Source organism: Vicugna pacos, chromosome 24 (assembly GCF_048564905.1).
Source record: "Vicugna pacos chromosome 24, VicPac4, whole genome shotgun sequence".
Classification (NCBI taxonomy): Eukaryota; Metazoa; Chordata; class Mammalia; order Artiodactyla; family Camelidae; genus Vicugna; species Vicugna pacos.
Window position 1 is genome coordinate 17,185,068 of NC_133010.1, and position 24,600 is coordinate 17,209,667.

The 24,600-nt window shown below is 36.3% G+C and overlaps 1 protein-coding gene across 3 annotated transcripts in view; it reads left to right on the forward strand.

Moving 5' to 3' along the window:
- The first annotated feature begins 3,367 nt into the window (after positions 1-3,367).
- The window catches only part of SS18 (SS18 subunit of BAF chromatin remodeling complex), a 56,324-nt gene continuing 35,091 nt past the window's right edge, over positions 3,368-24,600 (forward strand). Inside the window, exons 1-3 of one of the 3 annotated variants that reach the window (XM_072949081.1) lie at positions 3,368-3,490; positions 6,575-6,651; positions 14,155-14,239. In XM_072949081.1, the coding sequence (XP_072805182.1) occupies positions 6,575-6,651; positions 14,155-14,239 (162 nt within the window). In that variant the 5' untranslated portion in view covers positions 3,368-3,490. Of the gene's footprint in view, positions 3,491-3,825; positions 4,001-6,574; positions 6,652-14,154; positions 14,240-24,600 lie in introns of those variants that run through there. The other 2 variants (XM_006205090.4, XM_006205092.4) reach the window with 2 other exon arrangements.

Genomic DNA, 24,600 nt, shown 5'->3' on the forward strand with positions numbered 1-24,600 from the left:
CTCTCCTTAGATTATTATAATAATCCTTAGATTATTAAGTACAAATCTTTTAGTAATTTGTAATGTCACATGTTTCTGCATATTTTACCTGTTAAAATTGGGGCATTCTTAAGAATCTAATGTAAGACTATCACTTAGCACAGTGGCTTTGCATAATAAATGCTAACTAAGTAATTAAACATCTTGTTATTTCTAATAGCTTTTTAGATACAGCGGCTGTTTTGCAGAAGGATGAATGACATATGGAATGTGCTGTTGGGTATCATGCCATAGGTGGAAGAACTAGGAACTCCAGACTTGTGCATTTGCCAAAATAGTGAGTTAAGATTGCTTAGAGCTTCACATAGAAACTAATTTTTTGAAGCAATACTTTTTTTGTAACATTAAACCCCCAAATATAATAGCTTCATCTCCTCCTTAATTCATTCTCTGTTTGATATTGTAAGAGTTGGAAATGCGCCAGAGAGGCTAAGTTATAGTCGACTTGGAATGAAATCTTCTGGAGTATTGAAAAGAGAATGTTTTATGGAGAATTGGTAAAGGTGATTTTTTTCTTGCCTAGAATAATTATATATATATATAGATGGATGCTGTTTTCCTTATGGTCTTGAAATCTGTGGAAGCCACAACTCAGAATGACTCATCAAATGCCATAGTGACAGTGAGCAGAAATATTTTGAAAGATATTACCTGAGGCGTTTTGCTCTGGGCCCAATTACAACCAGATAGGCTTGGTCTCTGCCTTCTCAATGTATTATAAGAATCTATGGCAGCACAAGGGCTTAAAGTATCAACAAATTTAATACTACAGAGATTCTATTAATTATAAAACATTAAGTATTAAGTAAATGCTAGTATGAAACAAAAGTTATTGCCATTATCTGCACATGCATGATATGATTTTTGGGGATTAAGATAATTTTTAATGCCATGATTATATAGTTTCACTAAATATCGAGCATATCACTTTATCACTTTGGTGAAATACATTAAGGAATACAAATTCATGTAAAACAAATAAAAAATTCAAACATATTTGAAAATTAAACATGGACAATTTCCTTATCACCTTTTTTTTGTTAAGCATATCTACATTCATTAGTGTGAATAATCAAGACATAATTGATCATGCAGACTTTTTTTACTTATTCTGAGCTATTATATATTCTGTAAAAACCTTTCACCTCTTCATTATGTGACCTCAGTTCTTTTTTCAGATGTCTCAATCCAAGAGTAGTCAAATAATGGGACTGATTTTTCTGGTTGGGGAAATGGTTGCCTGGGTAGCTCATTTTTAAGTTTCCAGAGTCATTTCTGAAACTTGGACCAACTGCCTGTATTCATTCTCTGTTTTCTCACTAACTAAATGCTGGGGACTCTGTATTTTCCTTTTCCCTCCCAGTTCTGCTATCACTCCATCTGTACCTTGGGATTCTTCTCTCTTAACTAATGGTGAAGTGAAACAGGGTTTACTAGATGCCTCTATCTTCCCCTAACTCAGGGCTCTTAACAGGTACAAACACCCTAAAATTCTAGGAAAATTTTTTCAGGCTAAAGCCTTCCCTATCACTCTCTGAATCATACTTTTCCAGGTCAAGTTGACTGATTGGATTTACTAAGGAAGCTTAAGAGTAAGGTAGGGTACCTTTTCAGTGTCTTCTCTTGGGGAGATCATTTGTATTTTGGGCTGGACCTTTAAACCAATGCTTCCCAACTGATTTCATGTGGTGGACTCACAGAAAGTAATGGTATTTTTATAGCACACTCGGTATCACAGAAAAATCCACAGTGTGGTTATCCATGCCCAGAAGCTGTGGGTGCCCAAGGGTCCTACACTGCTACTCTGAAGGAATAAATGTCTTGTGCGGATCTGTTACCTATTCTCGGTTGATTTCCCTTCTTGCTGTTGGGAAGCTATAATTTAGACAAAAAAGGTACCTATCTCTAGTTACCTTCTTGGAATAGGAATCTCCTTGGCACTTTTTTCTTTTCTTTTTTTCCTGGGATATAGAAATTCAGAGTGTTCCTGCTGGTTCATTTTATTCTTTTAAGATAGCAGATAGAACTGAATAGGCAGACTATTTTTCATTTCTCCTACTTAAGTATTGTTTTTAACTATGAAGCCACATTTGTGTAAACATCAAGACACGATGAAGGAAGCCAAGTGTCAGACAGTGTTGGTGGACGAGACTTAAGTTTCTGTTCTGAATTCAATAGGAGTTTTTCTAATTTGAGGTGATTACAGTATGCCCAAATATACCAGAGTGTTTTTTCAAGGCTTAGGGTGGTGAAAGACAAGAATTAAATTCCTAAGAATAACTAATATTTGTAGAAGTACAAACTATCTTCCCTTTATTCTTAGGGTGGCTTGAATCTTTCCATCCTTTAGCTCTGTTTAAATAAAACTGAGATGACTTCCCACCCTAAACCACATGAGTGCCCTTCACTCTTTATCAGTCCCTTGTTTGCTAGTCTTTCTAAGCACTTTACATACATACATATTTGCTTACTTGTTTCTGCTCTCTCAGCCCTTTCAGAATATAATTTCCTTGAGAGCAGGTACCACGTCCAGGTGGTTCACAGTTGTACCCTAGGTGCCTAGAATAAAGCCTAGCACATAGAATGCACCCAAATTTGCTGAATGAACGAAACTCAAAACCTGTTTTTTGTGAAGAGCATTTATTTGAACGATAAATTTTAAAATAATCCTTTTTCTGTATTTTTCCAGTCTATCTTATAAATAAACTGAGGGATTGATTTTTGAGCCTGATAATGTTGCGTGACATTTTATATAAACTTTTCCTTTGTGGTACATAGAAGTCTAAGTCTACAGCATTAATAATCAAAGACCCCACACCAACACATTAGCCACATTTGCGCATGTTCCTTCCATAACTTGAAGGCTTTGGCTTTTTTCCTCACACTGACTGTAAGCCTGGTAGCTTGAGCCTAATTTACAAGCCACTAAACACATACTTGCAAAAGAAAAGAGCGAGGGTGCCCTGTTTCAAAACTTAATTCCAAATTTTCAAGTCAGATGAAACCGACCCACATTTCTGTCAAGGGTTCATCCTAAGAGGCGAACTCAACTCTGGCCGCTCCAGCCGAGCTGGCCGACTGCCCCCGAGTACGGGACACAGCCTTCGTCTCCCGAGTTTGGGTTGCGCTTACTTTGCAATTGTTCGGCACGAGTGTGTGTGCGCGCGAGACCGTGGCCTCGGAGGTGCGCACTCGGGGCGTAGCCCAGCCATTCAAACCAGCGAATCCGCGTTCCCTTAGTCCTCCCACCGCCTCGTCTCGGCCGATGCTCCCCGGGTCTGCACGAACTCCCGGGTCCTGACCTTCCTCCTCCCCTCTCCCGGGTGCCCGGACAGCTCCCAGTGGCCACTTCTTCCCAGGAGGGGCGAGGCTGAAGTTGGAAAAACTGAACGAGGTCTAGAACAGAGCGCCGAAACGCAGCCGGAGGGGCGCTCCGTGCTCGCAGAGGGAGGCAAGTGGCCCCGCGCGAAGGGGGCGGGCCGGCTCGGGCGCTCGCATTTCCTGTGACAGGGGCTGCCCTAGCCGCTCCCTCTCCCGCGGCGGCGGGACCATTTCCTGAATCGCTGAAGCGGAGGGAGGGCTGGGGCGCGGCCCTACCACGAGCGCAAAGGGCCGGGGGTGGCGGGGTAAGAACGGTGGAGGGACAGGAGGCCGATCAAGAGCCAGGAAGTTCTGCCAAGGTTGAGGTTCCCAAGTGTCGGGCGGAAACTGGACTTGTACGGGCCAGCGTTCCTCCTCCAGGCCGGGCTGGCCAGCCGTCTGTCCAGGGCGCTGAAGCATCCCCCCTCCCCGCGTTCCCGCCGTGGTTCGGCCCGAGAGGCCGGCGTCTTTCCCCCAGTTTGCCGTTCACCCGGAGCGCTCGGGACTTGCCGATAGTGGTGACGGCGGCAACATGTCCGTGGCGTTCGCGGCCCCGAGGCAGCGAGGCAAGGGGGAGATCACTCCGGCTGCGATTCAGAAGGTGAAACCGCGTAGGGTCGGGGATGCCAGGCCCGGCCCGTGTTTAGGAGGGACCCGGGGGCCGAGCCGGGCCGGGAGTCGGCCGGGCCGGGGGCGGAGGCGGGCCTGCTGGGAGGCTGGCGGGTGTGGGAACCCGAGCCGCGGGCTGCGCCCGAGTGGGTGGCGGAAGGGGGCGAACCGGTTCTCTCGCAGAGTCCTTCGCGCGCTTGGGCTCCTTCCTACAGGCACAAAAGCCCGAGTAACCGCTGCCCGATTTCTCTAGGGATGGGGTGGCGTTCGGGCGGCGGGGCGCGTGCGCCCGGCGGCGGCGGCCGCGCGGGGAAGGGCTGTTCTGGGGGGCCGGCGCCCCCCGCGGCCCCGCGCGTCGCTCCGGAGTTACTTTGGCGTCGCTCCGCCCCGCGCGCCGCGGCGGCTTCGCGCAGCCCCGATCTCGGGTCGCGAGGGGCCGAGGGGAAGTCGGCGCCCTGCTGGCTCCCCGCGCCGCGCTGCAAACTCCGGCCGAGTTGGAGAGCTCTCAGCAGAACTTGGGGGATGCTGCCGGGAATCCTGCTCGAGGCTCAAGGGCGGGCGAGGCAAAACCCTCTGGACCTCGGGGTTACTCTCGGGGACCCCTTATCCGTTCGCATGTGCAGCAGATATTCCCTGAGCGCTTAGCATAGGCGCGGCGGCTGCAGTGGTGAGCCGTGGCCCCTGCCTTCAAGGAGCTTACAGTCCCTGTGAGGTGGGGACAGTCTGAGCGCCGTGACCCCTGCACAAATCCTGATAAATACACAGGGAGCTGCGCTGCCGCTACTGTTACTTGCCAGTTGGGGACACAAAGGTTCATTATTGTCCTCTAGCCCTCGTTGACTGTGAGCAAGGCAGTTTTAGTCAACCAGCCTTTGAAAAGTTTCTCGCTAAATTTCACGGTTTACCTTAAATATTTCGATTTTGTTTTATGCACTGGAACAAGGATGAAAATTGAAGAAAAGTCAGTTTTTAGTACCACTCAGGACAGCATCCTGTGCCCAGTAGATTATGTTAATCGGCTTCAGTTGACTCTCAGCTTCTTTGTAGTGTGGCATTTGACATTCGCCCAACTGTTGCTTTATTTCATGAACAAACCGCTTGGCAGTGCCTGAAAATGCAGTGCTTTCATACAGCGTCTGGGTTAAATTTGCTGCCTAGCAAACAACTTCACGTACATACATGTAAAATGTGTTTCTGGATAGGTTCACTTTTTTCATTTTTGGACTGTAGAAAGTTCTGTGTTTTTCTTTTTTCCAATAAAGAATTTTTATTATAGATATCTGAAGATATTTATCATGGGTGATTAATTCAGGAAGTGCTGAACAGTTAAAAGTTTTCATTCTCAAATGAGGAGAGAAAATGAATTATAAATAAAGTACCCCATTCTATAGTGTGAATGAAAGATTGATGTGAGATATGAGACAGATACTCTAATGGTGAAGTTTATTAGGTTGGGGAATCTACTTAGAAGATAATGTGAAATTGTTAGATTGGAGATTGAATAATGCATTTTAAAGACTTCTTTGCGCATCTGATGATTTTCTGTAAGAGAAAAACCACTTTTTAGATGAGCATGTTAGTATTTTTTTTCCAGCGAGTGAAAATTATGATTCATATGCAGAAAAAAGTCACAATATAAATGGATCTTCGTTTTTAATTAAAAGAATTACGTACGCTAAATTACTGAGAAAGAGTGGTTAGGGTGTTATACTTAATGCTTTCACTGAATCCTGGAAGGGTGGGGCAGTTTCAGGAGGAACAGCTACTCTTGTCCCATAATAAATCTGAGCCCCTGAAATCTTAAGTAGTTCGGACAGGATAGCAAAGCTGGCACTAAAACTAACTGGCCTTTTAATTGCTACATCAGTACTCTTTCCTCAGTGCCACTTTGCTTAGGTGAATTATTTAACCCTCAAAGCCAGTTTGCTTTGAATTGTCATAAAATCACAGTATGATAAATCCATAAGCTTCTTGTTTTTAAACTTTTGGGACAACTTAATTGTAAGATAAGCTTATAGAGTCTGCAATAAATATTACAGTACATGCATAGAAATTATTGTAGTTGATTAATGCATATTTAGAGAATCACAAAACCATGCTGTATAAAATGTGGAAATTTGCCAGCTATCTCAAGCCTCTTGAGCAGAAGTTTTTATGTATTTACTTCATTTTGGATAAAGATAGAATTTTTCAGTAAGATAAAGCATTACAATGATGTAAAGCCAACCTGGACTGTTAACTTTTAGTCTTAATGAGCTAGAGCTTCTATTACAGATACTACAGGTAATTAAATGTTTGAATAGAAAAGAAACAGCAAATTCTCTGTGCTGGGCTTCAGGTAATATTCAGAGGGAGAATAATTGAAATAGAGGTATTAAAAATGTTGATTAAACATTCCAGACGTATAAATAAATATTTTGTGCTGAGCTATATAGTATGTATAAAAAAGATTTGTGTAGATTCATGTCCTATGTGGATAAACATTCCTAGGAATCTGAAGAATTTTTTTAATTAATTTTACTTGATGCACTAGATTTACAGTAAACTTTTTCTAATTTTATTTCAGATGTTGGATGAAAACAACCATCTTATTCAGTGTATAATGGACTATCAGAATAAAGGAAAGACCTCGGAGTGTTCTCAGTAAGATTGATATGGAATTTTTCTTGTATTTCTTTTTCTGTGTTAATTTTTACTTTTCTTTATTCACTTATTTTAAAGTGTACAATTCATTGGTGTTTTGTTTTTTTTTTGCTTTATTTTGTTTTTGGTATATTTATAGAGTTGTACTACCATTACTTTAATCAATTTTAGAGCATTTTTATCATCTCCAAAGAAACCTCATACTCATTAGCAGTTACTTCTCATTCTCACCTCCCAGTCCCACACCCCCTGGTAACCACTAATTAGCTTTCTGTCTGTAGATTTGCTTATTGTGGACATGTCATATAAATGGATTCACATAATAGATGGTCTTTTTTAACTGCTTGCTTTCTCTTAGCATAATGTTTTTGAACTGGTATCAGTACCCCCCTCCTCTTTATTGCTGAATAATCTTCCGTGGCTATACCACATTTTACTTACCGTTAGTGATGGACATTTGGGTTGTTTGTGATTCTTGGCTGTGATGAATATTGCTGTGAACATTTGTGTGCAGTTTTTTTGTGTGACTTTTCTTGACTTTTATAAAAGAAAAACTTGTTTGGGATGCAGTGGGTATCAGTTTTTTTCTTAAACTAACCTTACATTATAAAATACAGTATAAAAACTTGAGATTTGTATAGTCTCATTTGAGGAAAGGTTAGATCCTCACATGTTTAATTACATCCATATACAGTTGACTCTTGAACAACATATGTTTGAACTACACAGGTCCACTTACATGCTGATTTTTTTTCAGTGAATACATACTGCAGTGCTGCATGATCTGCAGTTGGTTGAATATGTGGATGCAGAACCATGGATACACAGGGCAGACTGTAGAGTTATATTCAGACTTTCAACTGTTGGGGGGCGCAGTGCCTCCTAACCCTGCCTTGTTCGAGGGTCAGCTGTATGTGGTTGAGAAAGCAAGGCTTATATCTAATAAACAGAAAATTGATTATTACTCATAAGAACCGAACTTCTTATTTTGAAGTGATGATGTGTCTGAAGTAAACATTATCCATCAACAAAATCTGATACAGTGAAAAAAGTTGAGTATTTTATCAGAAGTCTGTAGAACAGCACTGTCAGTAGAAATACATTGTGAGCCACATTTGCTAGTAGACAAATTAAACAAGTAAAATCAGACAAGTGAAATTAATTTTAATAATATATTTAGCTCAGTATTTCTAAAATACTGTAACTTCAGTATGTAATCAGTATAAAAATACCAATGAGTTAATTTACCTACTTTTGTTTCATACTAAGTCTTTGAAATCCATTATGTACCTTACTCTACTAACATTTCGTTTTGTATTAGCCACAATTTCAATGTGTCTAGTCGCTCAAGTATTAGACAACTCGCTCTAGAATGTTTCACCCTCACCGGTGCTTTGGGACACTCCTGTCCTGCGGAGAGATCGTATTGGTCTGCTCTCAGGCAGATGTTTTCAGCAACCCTGGCTCTTTCTCTGCCTGGTTTCTGTGCTGTGCTGCTCTCTTGCTATCACTTGATTAACCCTTTACCTAATTTTGAGTCCCTTTGACTTACTTTGTCTTTTTCCCCTTTGTTTAAAATTATTTTTGAATTGAGAAAATCATAAAGCATAGAAGTTTGTAGAGATAAAAGTAAGTCATGTTTTACTTCTCGTTCTCATCTCTCTGTCCTCTCCACAGAGGTAACTGCTTACAGTGGTGTAGTACCTATCTTTCTAAACATTTTTCTGTACATTTGCACATAAGTGCTCATATCTGTATAAACACATTTAGACGAATACTTGTTTTTAATAGGTTAGAGTTTTATGAATGGAATGGCTGGACTAAAGACTATGCTAAATTACCAGATTACCCTGCAAAGAGATTATATTGGTTTGCTTTCCTCCAACGGGTTTTAAAGTCTTGGTTTTCAACTACCTGTGCCAGCAGTGGATCCTAGCCATCTTTTAAAAAGCTTTTACACATCTGGTTGGTGAAACTTGGTATCTCTTTTTAAAACTTTTAAAAGTTTGAAATAATTTCAGTTTTATAAAAAAGTGTCAAAGGTAGTACAAGAGATTCCTATCTACCGTCACTGAAATTCCTCAAATGTTAATGTATTCATCCACTTGCTTTATCATTTTTTCTTTCTTGTATTTTACTGAAATATTTGAGAAAAAATTGCAGACATGATTCTCTCTTACCTTTATAACCTCAGTTTAATAAAAACAAGCACACTTCTTAAATAATCAGAGTATAACTGTTAAAATCAAGAATTCAGTACTGATATCTAACCTTCAGACCTTTTAAAAATTTTGCCAATTGTCCCATTAGTGTGTTTTTTCAACTCCATGATCCAGTGTAGAAGAAGATGTTGCATTTAGTTCTGTCTCTTCAGCATACTTTAATCTGCGACTGTTCTTCAGTTTTTCTGTTATCTTTCATGATGTTGCCATTGTTGAGGAGTACAGACCAGTTATTGTGTGACATGTCCCTCACTTTGGGTTTGATTGGTGTTTCTCCTTGAGTGGATTCACGTTTTGCATTTTCAGCAGGAGTACCACAGGCAAGATGCTGTGACCTCAGTGTATCTTCAGTAGCCGTGTGATAGCAGTTTGTCCCAATATTCATAACTTTGGCCACTTTGTTAAGGTGGTGCCTACCTGGTTCCCGACTGTACAGTTACTGCTTTTCCCTTTATAATTCCTATGTGTGTGTTGGGGAGATACCTTGGGTCACACATAATGCTGTTTCTTATCCTATCTCCATATATTCATTTTAGCATCCACCAGTGATTGTTGACTAAAACAGTTACTCTTGTGGTGGTTGCCAAACTGACTGAATCTATCTTTTTTTCCTTCTGCCGCTTTTTGGAATCCTACTGTAAGGAATAAATTTCCCAACTCCTGCTCTTATCTTTCTGCACAACAAAATACTTTTTTCTGCCCAAGTCTGGAATATTCCAGGCTCATCTTGTACTTTTTTCTGCCCCAGTCTGCAATATTCCATTTCTCCAAGCCCTAGTTCTTTTTCTGAAAAATGATATTTAGAAATTAAGACCTGAATGCGAGGGTATTTTATTTTCTGATCACTTGTACATTTTGCTTTTTATATGACCATTGACATTTTTTAAAATGCATATTGTTCCTTTGATGAATTTTGTCTGCTTATATTTGAAAACATTCTTTCAAAAAAGTAACTAGTTGACATACTTCTTTAACACGACTGTGGGTAATCATCAGTGTAATGAGATCACTGCCTCAGATCAGCCATGGAATGGCAAGTTTAGAGACACTGACTAGAATAATTATTTTCACCTATGGTTTTTCAAAAACATTATTTTTCTTTTTAATACCTTCATCCATCTCCCTCCTCCCCACCTCCCACCTCTGGTAACCACAAATCTGATCTGTTTTTCTGTGAATTTGTCTGCTTGCTTGCTTTAGTTCCTGGTGCACAACATAGTGGTTTGATATTTCTATATGCTACAAAATGATCACCACACCTGTGGCTTTTTAAAATGCCAGGTAGAGCCACGAGGCATAGGAGAGTTCAGTTTCCTACAGGGCGTCACAGTATGTGACGTGGATGAGACATACCCAGATCTAGAACCCACTTGCCCAACTTGTCAGCAAACGTTTATACTGTCTTATTCTTTATAGTCTCAGCCTTTTTGTGTGTATGATCGTTTCCCTCATTCTCTGCATATTGGAATAGACCACATTCTCTCACGAATGTGTATTAGGTATAATAAGAGCTTACATCGATTTAAGTACAATCTTAAATTCTGCCCATTCTGTTACATTTAATTTCATTCTTAGAGTTCTTCCCAGATGTTCTTATCAGAATTGGTTTGTGAGTGAAGAGAAAAAAAATGTCTCCTCTCAACCTTAATAAATGTTCTTGTTTCTCGTAGGAGAAATGAAAGGAAAATAAAGAGAAACATCAATAAATGACAGCCATCTGGGAATTGATAGTTCAGTTTTACTTAAATGATTTCTTAAGATGTGAGAACTGCCTGAAGCAGTGTTTTTTAAAATTGAAAATAACCTGATTTTTATGAAAGCAGATACGTGTTGTAGAAAATTAGAAAACAGATATCCAAAAATTAGAGAATGAACACCATATTCTCGCCACCCAAAGATTTTTCGCTGGTACCATCTTTGTGTGCATTGCTCTGTCCTTATCTGCGTACCCTGTACACTCGCGTAGTCAGGTAAGGCAGAGTCACCTGCGGCACTCCTGTGCCCAGATCCTCTTCCCTTTAAGTCTCTTGTGGTGTATGGTTTGAGCGTTTTCTAAATCCACCTATGTATTCGCTTAAATCAGCCCTTATTTTTTTGTATTTCAGGGTGAGTGCAGATATTTCAGAGTGTGCCATAAACAATTCTCAAGCAAAGAATTTGTATTCATCATAATATTGTAAAGGAATTTAGTTTTAAATCTCTAGTTAGAAGTGTAACTTTTATTCTATAAATTGTATTTCTGTTGACTCGTAAATACACACTTCATAGCTTGTAGGTAAAGGGTTCTTTTTCAAAATGAAACCTAACTTTCTAAAATTCATTTTGTAATTGTATCAATAAATTTAATAGTGATTATTCTACTCTAACCAGGGTAATCTATCTCGTGGCTCATAGTGGAATCTTTGGGAAGTGAAATTGCCTCTCATTGAATAGGTTAATAATTAAGGGTATTTGGAAATGTCTGCCAGTATTTATTAGGAAGTTACCATCATCAAGCATAAAACGTTGAATATGTTTTATATCTGCTCCTTAATTTATATACTGTTTTATTAATGTATACATTTTAGAAGTAATAAGCATGTGCATTAAAAAGTAACTGCTTCAGTGACAAATGTAGTAGTTTTTATATAATAAAAAATAAAAAGTTTATCAAGAAAATGTTTCTTTAATATTTGTAGAAGAATCTTAGAATAAGCTTATTTGATAAATGCTGTAAAAAGAATGCAATTTTACAAAAAGAAGACCTATTCAAGTTAGAGAAGATTTATTAAAAATGATCATTTTTACCCACTTCCTTACATTAGGTAAAAAGCTTTAGAGCTATTGGGAAAACTGTAGAAATTTGAATGAATTCTATGGATTCGATGGTAATGTTGTATCAGTTTTAATTCCCTCAGTATAATGGTTGTATTGTGGTTATTTAGGGGAATGTCCTTGTTTTTGAGAAATTGACACTGAAGTACTAGGAGTAAAAGGGTATTATGTCTGACTCATGGTTTTGGAAGAAAGTGTGTGCATGCATGTGTATGTTGGTGTGTGTATTTAGAGATAGAATAAGACATAAAATGCTGATGAGAAAGATGCTATGGGAGAAATATACTTGGGAGTTGTTACACTATTCTGGAAACTGTAAATGTGAAATTATTTCAGGATTAAAAATGAAAAAGATTTGATAGCTGAGGAAATATCTTAAAAATGAAGTATTTTATAAAAGTTGCTGTATTTATAGATATTTAGAACCACCATGGACTTCAGAGAAGTCTTCTAACTCCCATTATTTTATAAATGAGGCCTTCAGAGTGTGGCAGATTAAATTTAACAGTATTTTAACACTAGCTTATTAAAGTACTAATAAGCATTTTTCTTGCAGGGTTATGAGTAAGCCAGTCTCTTAGTATGGTTGGTATTTTTATTTTTGATAGGGCACTCAGCAACTCTCAGCAAATACCTGAGAACGTATAATAGAGCCATGCTAATACTCAGAAAAGGAAAGGCAAATTTGATGGAGTAGACTTTGAAATGGGTTATATGTTCTAATTAAAAATGATTGGTTGATGTTTTAAAAAATGGCAAAGTTTGTGTATCATTTCAGATGTCTACGGGATAATGAAATAGTTCACAGCTAGTGGTGTCTATTAGTGCTGTTTGAAGAATTTCAATGACATAATTACCTTTAATGAATAATTTAGTACAAAATGATCATTCTTGGTCATTGTTTATATAAGGATCATTATAACAATATATCATGTCTGATTGAGTAACATAGTGTGTATGTGAGGAGCGTTAAGGACGTAGACTTGTTTTTAAACAACAGCAAAAACAAAAACAAGGGGAAAGAAAGAATCTTTGGGAAGTGTTGGATATGTCTGCTACCTTGGTTGTGGTGATGTTTTCACATATGTCCAAAATCATCAAACTGTGCACATTAACTATGTGAAGTTCTTCATATATCAGTTATACCGCAATAAATAAAGCAGACAGGCAAACTAAAAAAGCATAATCGTGTTAATGAAGGAACTTTAAGTTCAGGGAGTAATAGGTTTTTTCCCCTCTAATAAGAAAAAAGTAATGAAACCAGTTTTTCTACAGGAGAAACGTAATGCAGCAAAGAAAAGCAAAGGATTCCTTTTATGGTGTCTGCTTTGGAATATTATTTCATTTGGCATCTGTATTAGAAGGCTTTATTTTAGCTGAATAAAATTCTCTTGACTTATTTTTATTATTTTAATTTAGATGTAGTATTTATTAGTAAATGAGATTCTAAAAGCCTGACAATTTGATACAGGTTTTAAGTTTGTATTTTATGGGTTTAACATACACTAGTGATTGGATCACTACTAATTTTAATCTGGTTTTATCTGAGTTAATTTTTAAAATTATGAAGAGAGGCTAGGCAAAACTAATTCATAAGTATAACATGTTTACTCACTTAACTCTAATAATGAGAATTTGCTTTATTTCTTAAACTTAATTCGTAATGGTGTTGGTGTCCTGTTATTTCCTCCATCTCTATGCTTTAGCATATAATTTTTTTTCCTTTTTTTGTAATTAGAGACACCATTCATTGTCCTCTGTATGCTGATAGGTGGGCAGCGTGACCACAGCAGGCATGAGTTGCTGGTCACCGCTGCAGGAGTGAGAAGGAAAGAAACGAATGGTTTCCTCCCCTTCTCTGACATTTTAGCAGAGCATGTTAACTGTGCTTGGCTTTGAGGATGTGGGCAACACGAAAATGGCAGAGAGGAGGGAATGAGCATATCGGTTCTGCTGAATTTCTTCAGTCTAGATCTATTTGAGAGACGCATGTGTAGTCTGTACAGAGCCGGTACCTTTCTCAGTTATTCCATGTAAGCTGAGCTGCATAATCTTGTACAAGTCTAAACCTTAGTTTCTTCATCTGTGAAATGGAGAAATTAAGAACCTTTACCTCACTCTACCTCAGTGGTAGAGTGTGTGCTTAGCATGCACAAGGCCCTGGGTTCAGTCCTCAGTACCTCCATTAACATAAATAAACCCCATAAAAAATAAAAAGGAAAAAACATTTAAAACATTAAATAAAACAACTGTAGCAATATCTAGCATGTGGTAAGATCTTTGTGTTTATTATTATCTTTGTGCTTATTATTTGGAATTATTTTGCACAGGGACTAGGAAAAAATTGAACTGCTTTTGATGTTCAGGTAACAGAAATCTTTTATTATACTTGAGAAGTAGAATACTGTTTGTGTGTGAACAGGAAGGAAATTACTTTTTAATACTGATATTTGTTTTCTTTTAATAGGTATCAGCAGATGTTGCATACAAATTTGGTCTACCTTGCTACAATAGCAGATTCTAATCAAAATATGCAGTCTCTTTTACCAGCAGTAAGTACCTTTAAAACAGTGTGAAGTAGATAATTTTTATAGAGTTCTATACAGAATAACACATTTTTGTTTAATGATTCTGAGTTTTGCTTAGTAAATCCTGCCCTTTTCTGCCCTCCTATATGATCTAAAAGCTTTATTGTTTTGCCTTCATATTTGATTTGAATTAATTCACCTAGCATTGATTCCCTCCCCCAGAAAGTTACATCCATCCATCTATCTACCCACCCACCCATGTATTTATTTATTTAATTTTGGAATTGCACAAATAACTTAGGAATAAATTTGTAATATTTTAAAGCAAATCCCTAAACACTATATACATAATTTAATATATATTTCTAGCAGATAAGGACCATTATCCCATGCAACAAAATTAGCCAAAATCTCTTTTTTTCCCCAAAATCTCTTAATATCTTATAATACACAGGATGTTTTCAATTTTCTCCAGTTATCTAAAAATAAAAAAAACTTGAATGTTTTACTGATTGTTTGCCACAGAATCCAAACAAGTCCACCTGTTGCATTGTTTGATATATATCTTAAGTCTTTTTTAATCTCTATCAGTTTATCTTTTTTATTGTCCATTTATTTGTTGAAGAAACTGGGTCACATATTTTGTAGAATTTCTTACATTCTGGATTTGGGTGATGATAACAGTGGTCCTCATGGTCCTTTAATATGTTCCTCCATCTCATCTGTTATTTCCTATAAACTGCTAATTTATAGATAGAGAGGCTTGATTATAATTAGGTTTAGTTTTATGTTCAGTATTTTACTGGTGGTGCTGTGTGTTGCCTGTTGTATCTCAGCAGGAGGGACATATTTTGTTCTATTTTTAGTGATGTTAAGATTAATCAGTGTGCCCAGTCGATACTAGTCTGATCAGTCCATTATAAAGTTGCCCATATACCTTTCAGTTAATGGCTTGAGCAGTCATTGGTGCCTGTTGACCAGATCCGTTGTTTGATTTTTGGGATCTCAGAATGATAAGTTTCCAATTTTACAGTTCCTCCTGCATGGATTAGCTGTACTTCTTTTAAAGAGAAAAATTTCCTTGCATCAGATATTCGGTTATCCTAAAATAGAGGGTCCCTATAGCAAAGTCATGATAAAGACTTGGTTCTATTCCTTTACCAATTTTCAGAATAACAAGTTGGTCTCTAGCAATCTGAGAAGGATGACCAAGGATTTTGGCTTTTTTAAATTATTATCTCAAGTTACACATTTTTATATTTTTAACGTGTTTAAATCCATTGCAGTCATTCTTTATGATACTCAAATTGTCTCATCTTTGGTCAGTGGGAACCTCTTCATTTGGCTCCTGTGTTGTTTGGACATGATTCCAGTGTTCTGGTATAGCGTCTCTGCTCCAGGATTTGTGAGAGATAATCAGGCTGGTTATATTTTCTGCCCCAGAACTATTCTGTCCCAACTATTTTTTTCAACCTGCCTTTTTTTTTTCCAATGGGAACTGATGTTAGAGACCACAATTTGGATGTTTTGGGCATTCGTTATTAATGAGTTTCCATTGTTTCTAGGCATTTTCAGTGGGCAGAGATAGTAAACACACTTTTTAAAAAAGAAAGAAAATATTGTATTAGTGATATTTCCACTTTAGGAAAGGGTTTTTTTACTTAGGTTTGATTTTATGTGTTAGGTTCTCTTCTGTCTTATTCTAAAAATCTTGGTACCTTAATATTATTATAGCTGTTTATTTGCTTTATACTACTGTCTATGTAACATAATTTCAGTCTAACACCACCAAGATTGCAACTAACAGTAATATACTTGTCCTTAGATATATCTCACTAGGGATATATAATTAGTAAGTTTTGTTTTGAATCTGAAAGAATGTTCATGTGATCTTTGCCATGTGCTTAATTACCAGCTCCCAGCATTATCTACTGGAAAAACAGAACAAAATATCTTTTTCCTATTTTGTCATGCCATCTGTATCATATATCATGTTTCCCTATATGTGTGGGTCTGTGTCTGATCTCTCCATTCTGTGCTGTTGGCTAGTTTTTTATAAATTCCACTCTCTTGTCATACTTGTCAGAGTCTAAGAAGTCTTGATATATGTTAGAGAAGTTCTTTACTTATTTCCTTACTTTTTTTCAAGACTATCTTGGCTACTGGTCATTTGCGTTTCCATATACACTGAACATCAGTATGTCCAACATAATCCTTTTGTAATTTTCATTGACATTACTTTGACTCTAAATCACTATGGGAAGAATTGATATCTCTGCAATATTGAGTCTTTCAAATCACGATCATTGCATATATTTTCATTATTTAGTCCTTTGATACCTTTCAGTGAAATTTTATGATTTTCCTGCAGAGGATTAGTGCATCTCTCATTGGACTTGTTGCTAGGTACCTCATATATTTTGAGGCAATTTTAAATGGGGTCTGTGTTTTCTAAGTTTTATTTTGTAATTGTGATTGCTGTTTACATAGAAACACAGTTGATTTTGAATCTTGGTCTTGTTCAACTCCTGTTTCTAACAGTTTTTCTGTAGATACTTTCGGTTTTCTACAGTCTCGAACGTATCACTTGTGAATAATGAGTTTTGTTCTTTCTTGTCAGTCCTTACGCATTTTATTTCTTTCTCTTGCCTTACTTCTCTGGCTAGGACCTACCTCTAGTACATTCCTGAATAGAAGTGGTGATAGAGGACATCTTATCTTGTTCCTGATCACAAAGGGAAAGCTTGCACTGTTTGACCATTACGTATGATGTTTGCTGTAGTTTTTGTAGATACTTTTTATCAGATTAAGGAAGTTCCCTTCTGTTTCTATTGTGCTAAGAGTTTATATATTGAGTGGATGTTAAATTTTTACTAAGTACTTTTATTACATCTAATGAGATGATCATAGTTTTTTTTTTTAAATCTGTTAACGTGGTGAATTACATTGATTTACTTCCTCATGCTCAGTCTTGGATTCTTGTAATTAACCTACTTATTCATGACCCTCTTGGTCAGGTTTTTTTAAAAAAAAATTGCTGTATGCAGTTTAAAATTTTGATCAAATTTTTGTGTTTTTGTTTATGAGAGTAATTGACTTTTAATCTTCCTTATAATGCCTTTGCTTTTTATTTTAAGGTTATGCTGGCTTCAAAAAATGAGCTGCAGAATTTTCCCACTTTTTCTTACCTGGAAGAATTTGCATAGTATAGCTATTTCTTAAATGATTGGTCTAATTCTTTAGAAAAGACATTTGGATCTGGAGTTTTCTTTGTGAGAAGGCTTTTATTTACTTACTTAATTTCTTTATAGTTATAGGAGAGTTTATACATTTCTATATTTTATGAGTTGCCTATTTTGGTAAACTGCTTTTAAGCGTTGTATCTAAATTTTCAAATTTGTTGACATAAAGTTCGTGAAATAATCTCTTTTTTCTAATGTCTGTAGGCTCTGTAGTGGTATTTTCTTTTTTAACTCTCAACGTAGTTTATTTGTGCCTTCTCTTTGAAAATAATTTTTGATCACTGCTGCCAAGTGTTCATTGTATTTTTCTTGTTTTAGTCTTTTTACAGAATCAGTTTTTGGCTTTGATAGTTCTCTTTGCAGCATTTCTCAAAGTTATTGTTCAGAACCTCAGTACACTTAAACATTATTGGGTATTCTGAGGAGCTTTATGTGGGTTATAGATACATATTGATATATTAATTTTTTATGGTATTTATTACGCTAATATTAGTTCATTTAAAATGAACAATAATAAACCTATTTTATGTTAATATAAATAACATTCTTTAAAGAAAAAGGAAAAGTATATCTTTGAGAACAAATTTAGTGAGATATGAATGGCATTGTTTAATGATCTTGCAAATTTCTTTTAAATGTCTGGCTTAGTAGAAAACATCTGTATTCTCATATCCACTTCTGAATTTAATCTAGCATAATATGTGTTGCTTGAAGTAGAAGAAAATCCAGTCCCATACAGACATGGAGTGTGAAAAGGGAAGAATATTTTAATAGCCTTTTCAGCTTGTAGATAATCTTTGGTAGAACAGCAGATCTCAGTAAGTGTTTTTTTAAGGATTAGTCGCAGCAATTATAGCAATACGTGTTTCTTACTCTGGTACATTAGAGTACATTGTTCTGTCTTGCATTTTGGGTGGATCTTCTACTCATGCATGATTTCATAACATCATGCTTTCATCACTGAGAACATGTAAGTTTACTTAGTTATTCATATTTTCCAAATATTGACATATTTCATTATATGATACCAAAAACCACATTTTTTGAAATCACCCCAGGCTAATCAGAAAAGTCTCTTTTATGTATTGGGATGCTGTCAAGCTCAGGACAGTAGATACAGGTTTGCCAAATTCCCAGTTCTTCCTTGAAAAGTCAAATTTGATCATTGGCAACAAATGCTGTCAGTTGTCTTCCAGGCTCACTATGTTCAGTTTTGAGAAAATGCCTGCCAAGTCCCCAAGCCTGGAGAAGTATAATTTATCTAGAAATAGTTCTTTCAAGTAAGATTGGTGTTCCATGAAAACAGTGCCTGAATCTGCAAGCGGCTCAATCACAGTTTTTATTTGACTTTGATTTGCAGCAGATATGTTTATTATTTTATCATTTTATCACATACAATACTTAACTGACTTGGAGAATTTAATAAATGAATCATTTTTATTGCTTCATCAGGGACATTCTTAAGTGAAAATGACTTTTCCTTTCTTTAACTGCTGGTCAGTGGCAGTCATTGATACAGTGAGTTACAGCAGAGCAATACCTTGGTTCATGCTAAGGGTCCATCAGTTATATCCGCTTTTGCTTTTGCACCATGATATTGTAAATATCAACATAGCATGAAAGGCAAACATATCTTAGTATTTTTATGGAAATAATTTTGACCTTTCGGATTCCCTAAAAGAATCTTGAGACTCACACTTTGAACCATTGCTCTTTTGTATGTTTTTGGCTATGATGAATTTCTGATCTTATCTTTGTTACTTCCTTTTACTTTCTTTTGGTGTATTTTGCTGTTCTTTTTCTGAGTTTTGAGATGAATACCTGCTTCATCAATTTTCATCCTTCCATATTAATATGTGCATTTAAGGGCATAAATTTCCCTCTTAGTGACGAATATCTAGTATATTCATATTTATTTAAATATTTCCTAATTTCCATTGTTACTTCTTCTTTTTTTACGTGGGCTGATAAATATATTTCTTAGTTTCCGAACACAGGGGGATTTATTGTTTTCTTAATGATTTCTGACTTCATTGCATTGTGGTTAGGTAACACTTTGTATGATTTCAGTTCTTGGGAGTTCTTTGAGATTTGTTTTACAGTCCAGCTTATGGTCAACTTTTACAAATGTGTATTTGTGTAGCTCAGTCAGCTTTCTTTAGAATTTTCATGGTGTATCTATTTTTCCATTTCCTTGTGTTAGAGATATGTGTCTTAGGAACAGCATGTAGATAAAAAAACAATCCAATTCTAGCAATCTTTGTTATTTAATTGAAACATTAAATTCCATTTATATTGAGTATAATCACTCATATATCTGAGTTTAAACCTGCCATCATATAATGATGCACTTTGTGTTTGTCTCATCTGTCATATATTCCCTTTTTTTCTGTTCTTTGTCTTTATAATTAATTTTTTTATTCCCTTTTTTCTTTGCTAGTTTGAAAGTAATAATTTAGAGGTTATGATATAGTTTATAATTCAAGGACTCTTAGATACTTTATTTCCATTCATTCCTTCAATAACTTATCTATTGCTGTTACGCATTTTAAATCTGTAGGTGTTTCTTCACAAGTGATAGTTAACTTTTTTTAAAGTTAGTATTCATTAGAGTTATCATTGTTACCATTTTTGATGCTTTTCATTCCTCCCTTCACCCGGGGATGCTTTTTTCCTCCCTGAAGAACATATTTCAGTATTTTAGCATTGGTTTGGTGGTGACAGATACCTTAAGGCCTTTTTTTGTTAGTTTTTGATCTGTAAATACCCTTTTTTCACTATCATTCTTAAAAGATGTTTTTACCAGGGACAAATTTCAGGTTGGGACATGAGCATATTAAGTTCATCATTCTCTGTTTTCTGGCTTGTATCTTTGAAAATTGAGTTGTCAGTATAAATGCTATTTTGAAGGCAATTTGATTATTTTCTTTGACTGTGTTGAAGATTTTTTGCTTTGTCTGGAGTTTTTTTGTTGTTGTTTTTTTTTTTGTTTGTTTGAAGTTTTTTTTTTGCAGTTTATGATCTCTAGGTGTGCATTTCTTTTATTTATTTATCCTGCTTGGTGTTTGTTGAGATTTTTGCATTCTGGATTGATGACTTTATCAGTTTTGGGAAATAACATGCCCACAGCCAATGTAGCCCCTGAGTCTGAGCCCATGTCTCTGGATTTTTTTCTTCTCCTGAATCTTGGTCTGTTCATTTTTTACTACTTTGCCTGCTCTTCCATATCTTTAACCATATTTTTAAAGTACTTTGTCCAGTTTTTTCTGTTGTCTGCAGTGGAGGCCTGAATGACCTAATCTGCCATTACCTTATGTGATTCTTTTAACTATTAAAATTGAATTCTGTTTAGCTATCCAAAGAATACCAGTTATTTTTATGGCTTCTCAGATATGATTGTTTCATTGGAAAGAGAACAAACACTTGTGGAAGGACTACTGAGTATTGGGTCCTTTCAGTGTTTTATTTCATCCCCAGAATCTTTTAAGATATTTGTCCCATTCTGAAACTAAATCCAATTAATTAATGAATGTGTCGAGAGACTTGTAGTTGGTAAGTGGTAGCATGGGATTTGAACCCAGGCCTGAAAACAGTCATGTTGCTACTTGGATGGAATGGAAATAAAAGTCTGATCATTTGCTCTTACGTTTGTGTATCAGGGTGAGACTTGGTTAGATTTTCCTAGAGCTTGAATCAAAATTTTATAGCGTGCAATAATTTGATTGTTGTATTGTGTTGTGGAAATGAATGCCTTAATCATTTTTGTTTCTCTCTTGTCTGGCATTATTCCTGTACTTAGGTGTTAAGTTAAAAAAAAAAAAGTTAAATGAATGGGTCTGCTGATTGTTTGGGGAGTATAGTAATAGGTTTAAGAGGCAGGTTAAGAATTCAGCTTATTATCACCATGGTGGCCTATAACTCAGTGATCCTTTTTGTTGTTGTTCTGGTACATCTGACAGATGTGACACATTCTGAACACGTTCTCATCAGTAACAGTAATGCACTATGACAGCGATTCTCAAGTCAGGGCATTGAGTGTGGAGGGGGGAAATTTCCCTCCAGAAAGTCTTACCAGAATCTCGTGGGTGGTGGGGGAGTAGGGATAGTTTGCCAAGCGTTCTCAGGTGATTCTGTTACCCCTTCCGTATCCCTTCTACCCAGCCAATTGAAATTCGCTACGTAACTTAAGATACTGTGCAATTCTGGGTTTTGTCATTTTGTCTTGAAGTATTGTCTTTATAAAATATGAAAATGCCTTAAAGTCGTAAACATTACAACTTCTTAAAAGTGTCCCATGTTCTCTCTAGCTTTTATGAAGAACACAAAAATGTTGGGTTATACCATGTATCTTGAGATTTATTTTCTCATTTCTCTTGCCTGTCCTCAGGAAGGTAGTAATTCTTGAGAAACCAATGTGGTAAAATAAACTTACCATAGAAATTCATTACGGTACTGCAAAATTTCTAGCTCAGAATTTACTAATCCATTCTCACCTATTGCTAAGTTACAAACTCTTACTGAATTTTTTGTATTTTTAAATAGAATTTAAAATTTTCCCTATAGATCAAACAGGAGAGTAAAAATGATTACTGTTTATATTCAGGGACAGTATTATATTATCCTCCCACCAAAAAAGGAAAGAGACACATTTCATTACAAACCTACCATTATTTCAGATTCATTTCACACGGAGTCACCATTCTACATCATGTTTTACTAAAGAATATAAACATTGCCATTAGTATATTTTGAAATAAAAATTTTCCCTCTTAATATTGGTCAAAGTATTATTTAAAATACATGGTCAAATTTTCATTTTAAAAAATGGGTATTTTGAGGGTTAAGTTGCTTGGGAAGTTTAAGTTAACAGGAGAAGGGGTTTTAGAAAGACCAGAAATAAATAGATTCTCATAGTAGGGGAACAGCAGAGGGTTGAATTAATAAATAAAAGCAGGGCTGGAGAGGGGGAAAAATCAGCTAGAGGGGAAGCAATTGGATTGGAGGTGAAACAGGAAGAGAGATGAATGTGGAAAAACTAAAACAGCAGAACACATAATGAATACAAGCAATCTGCCAGAAGGGACAATATACTAGTTACTAACTGTAGTTGGAGAAATTTTGACCCTAAAAAAGAACTATATGTTTTAGTGTGATTCTACTGAAGTTTTCCAGAATGGAGTTTTTCGTTTTATTTAACTGGTTGTGGGAATTGGAAATGTGCCCATAATTACATGTAAGTTCAACTTTCAGGATTTTTGTATCTCCCCAAAATAGGAATTATGTATGTTAGTAATATTTGCTGTATCTGGAACGAGGCTAGATCTAGCAAGCTTCTCCTATTTGGAAGAAACCCAGGAATTAAAAAACCAGACATAAATAGGAAAAGACCTAAAACGAGAAAAATAACTTCTAAAGCCAGCATATTAACACTTAGTCATTGTACTTCTTAGTTTGGGGCTTGGGTATTCTTATCCCGGAAGCATTGTAAGTTTGTAACAGAAACTATTTATTCTTAATCTTACACATATTTTAACAAGTCTGCTTTTTCAATTTTAAGCCCATAGCAAGTAGCAACCAATCAAAAATCAGAACTGACAGAGCATAGGGAGGCATCCTTACAGGCAGTGTCACCTGACAGCTAAGGGGTCCTGGAGAGAGACCACATATTTATACAAAGCTGACATGATGCAGAATGTATACTGCTCTGGCTCCATTTATGTAGGTATATAAGGCCCTGTCTTTCTTGGTAAATGTTGGAGGCATCATTGGAATATTGGTTTTCAGAGCTGATGTTTACTTTCTGAAGTAATGTAAACTATTAACATAATTATTTTCATCATATGAATTAGGAATAATTTTACCAGTAGAAAATATGACTGCATTGTGTGTCTATAAATCCTTCCTACAAACATACTTCGAAGAAATTACATTTCTAAGTTTTGACCAAGTGTTAGTTATTATTAATTTATTTTTTTCATCTGCCAGTATTATGAAGTAGAAAAGAATTATGGGAGAACAGTTTAAGTCAAGAAAAGTTTCATCTGTTAATTTTCCTTTGGGAAAAAAACTTAGGGAGAAAATAGTTTTTCTACTGTGGTAGGTCATTTTAAGGCATACAGCCTAGATATATTTCTACAGAATCAAAAGTTTTAGAGCTGAAAGAACCTGGATAATCACATAGTCTAGTGTGTCTTTACCTTGGCTGCACATTTTGGAAGCTTTTCAGGTGGTTCTATTGTGTAGCTAGGAATTGGGGATCTTACATTTCCATGCTTTTAAAATAGTATCCAGTAATGTTTGAGGATATGCAAAAGTTTAGAAAAATATGATTCCTATTTCTATAGTAGCAATTTCATTTCCTGTTGCATACCATGATCATTTTTACAATATGAGGAAGGTAATACTTATTCTGTAACGTTATAATGAGGATTCAATAAAACAATCCACAGTGTCCAGCATGTAGGAGGTACTCAGTAAATACTGATGGTGAGGAAGATGAAGGTAGTACACAACTGGAGCATATAAATGGAAAGGGGAGTCAGATTCAGGAGTATTTGAAAGAAGATTAGCAGGGTTCAATTACTGAATACATATGAGGGATGAGGGAAAGAATTTGGAGACTCGACTGGTAGTGTTGCCATTCACTAATATTGAGTGTATAAGCATGTCTTAATTTTAAAAGAAGACTGATGGTTAATTGGAGTTGCTTATCTTGCTTTTCAGTTAATTCATTATGAGTTTTAAGTTAAAAAAGTCTCGTATAGTGTGTGACTTTTGGAGTCTGACTTCTTCACTTAGCATAGTGTTTTGAAGATTCATCCATGTTGTAGTATGTATCTGTCAGCATGTATTATCATTCCATTTTGTGGCTGAATAGTATTCTACTGTGTGGATATTTAGCGCATTTTGTTTATCCGTTCATCATTTAGGTGTTTTCTACTTTTTGGCTGTTATGAATAGTGCTGCTGTGAATTCATGTACAAGTTTTGTATGTCTTCAGTTCTCTTGGGTCTATCCCAAGAGTGGAATTGCTAGGTCATATGGTAACTCTGTTTAACTTTATAAGAAACTGCCAAATTGTTCTCCACAACAGCTGCACCCTTTTACAGTCCCATCAGCTTGTATGAGAGATATTTTCTTCAC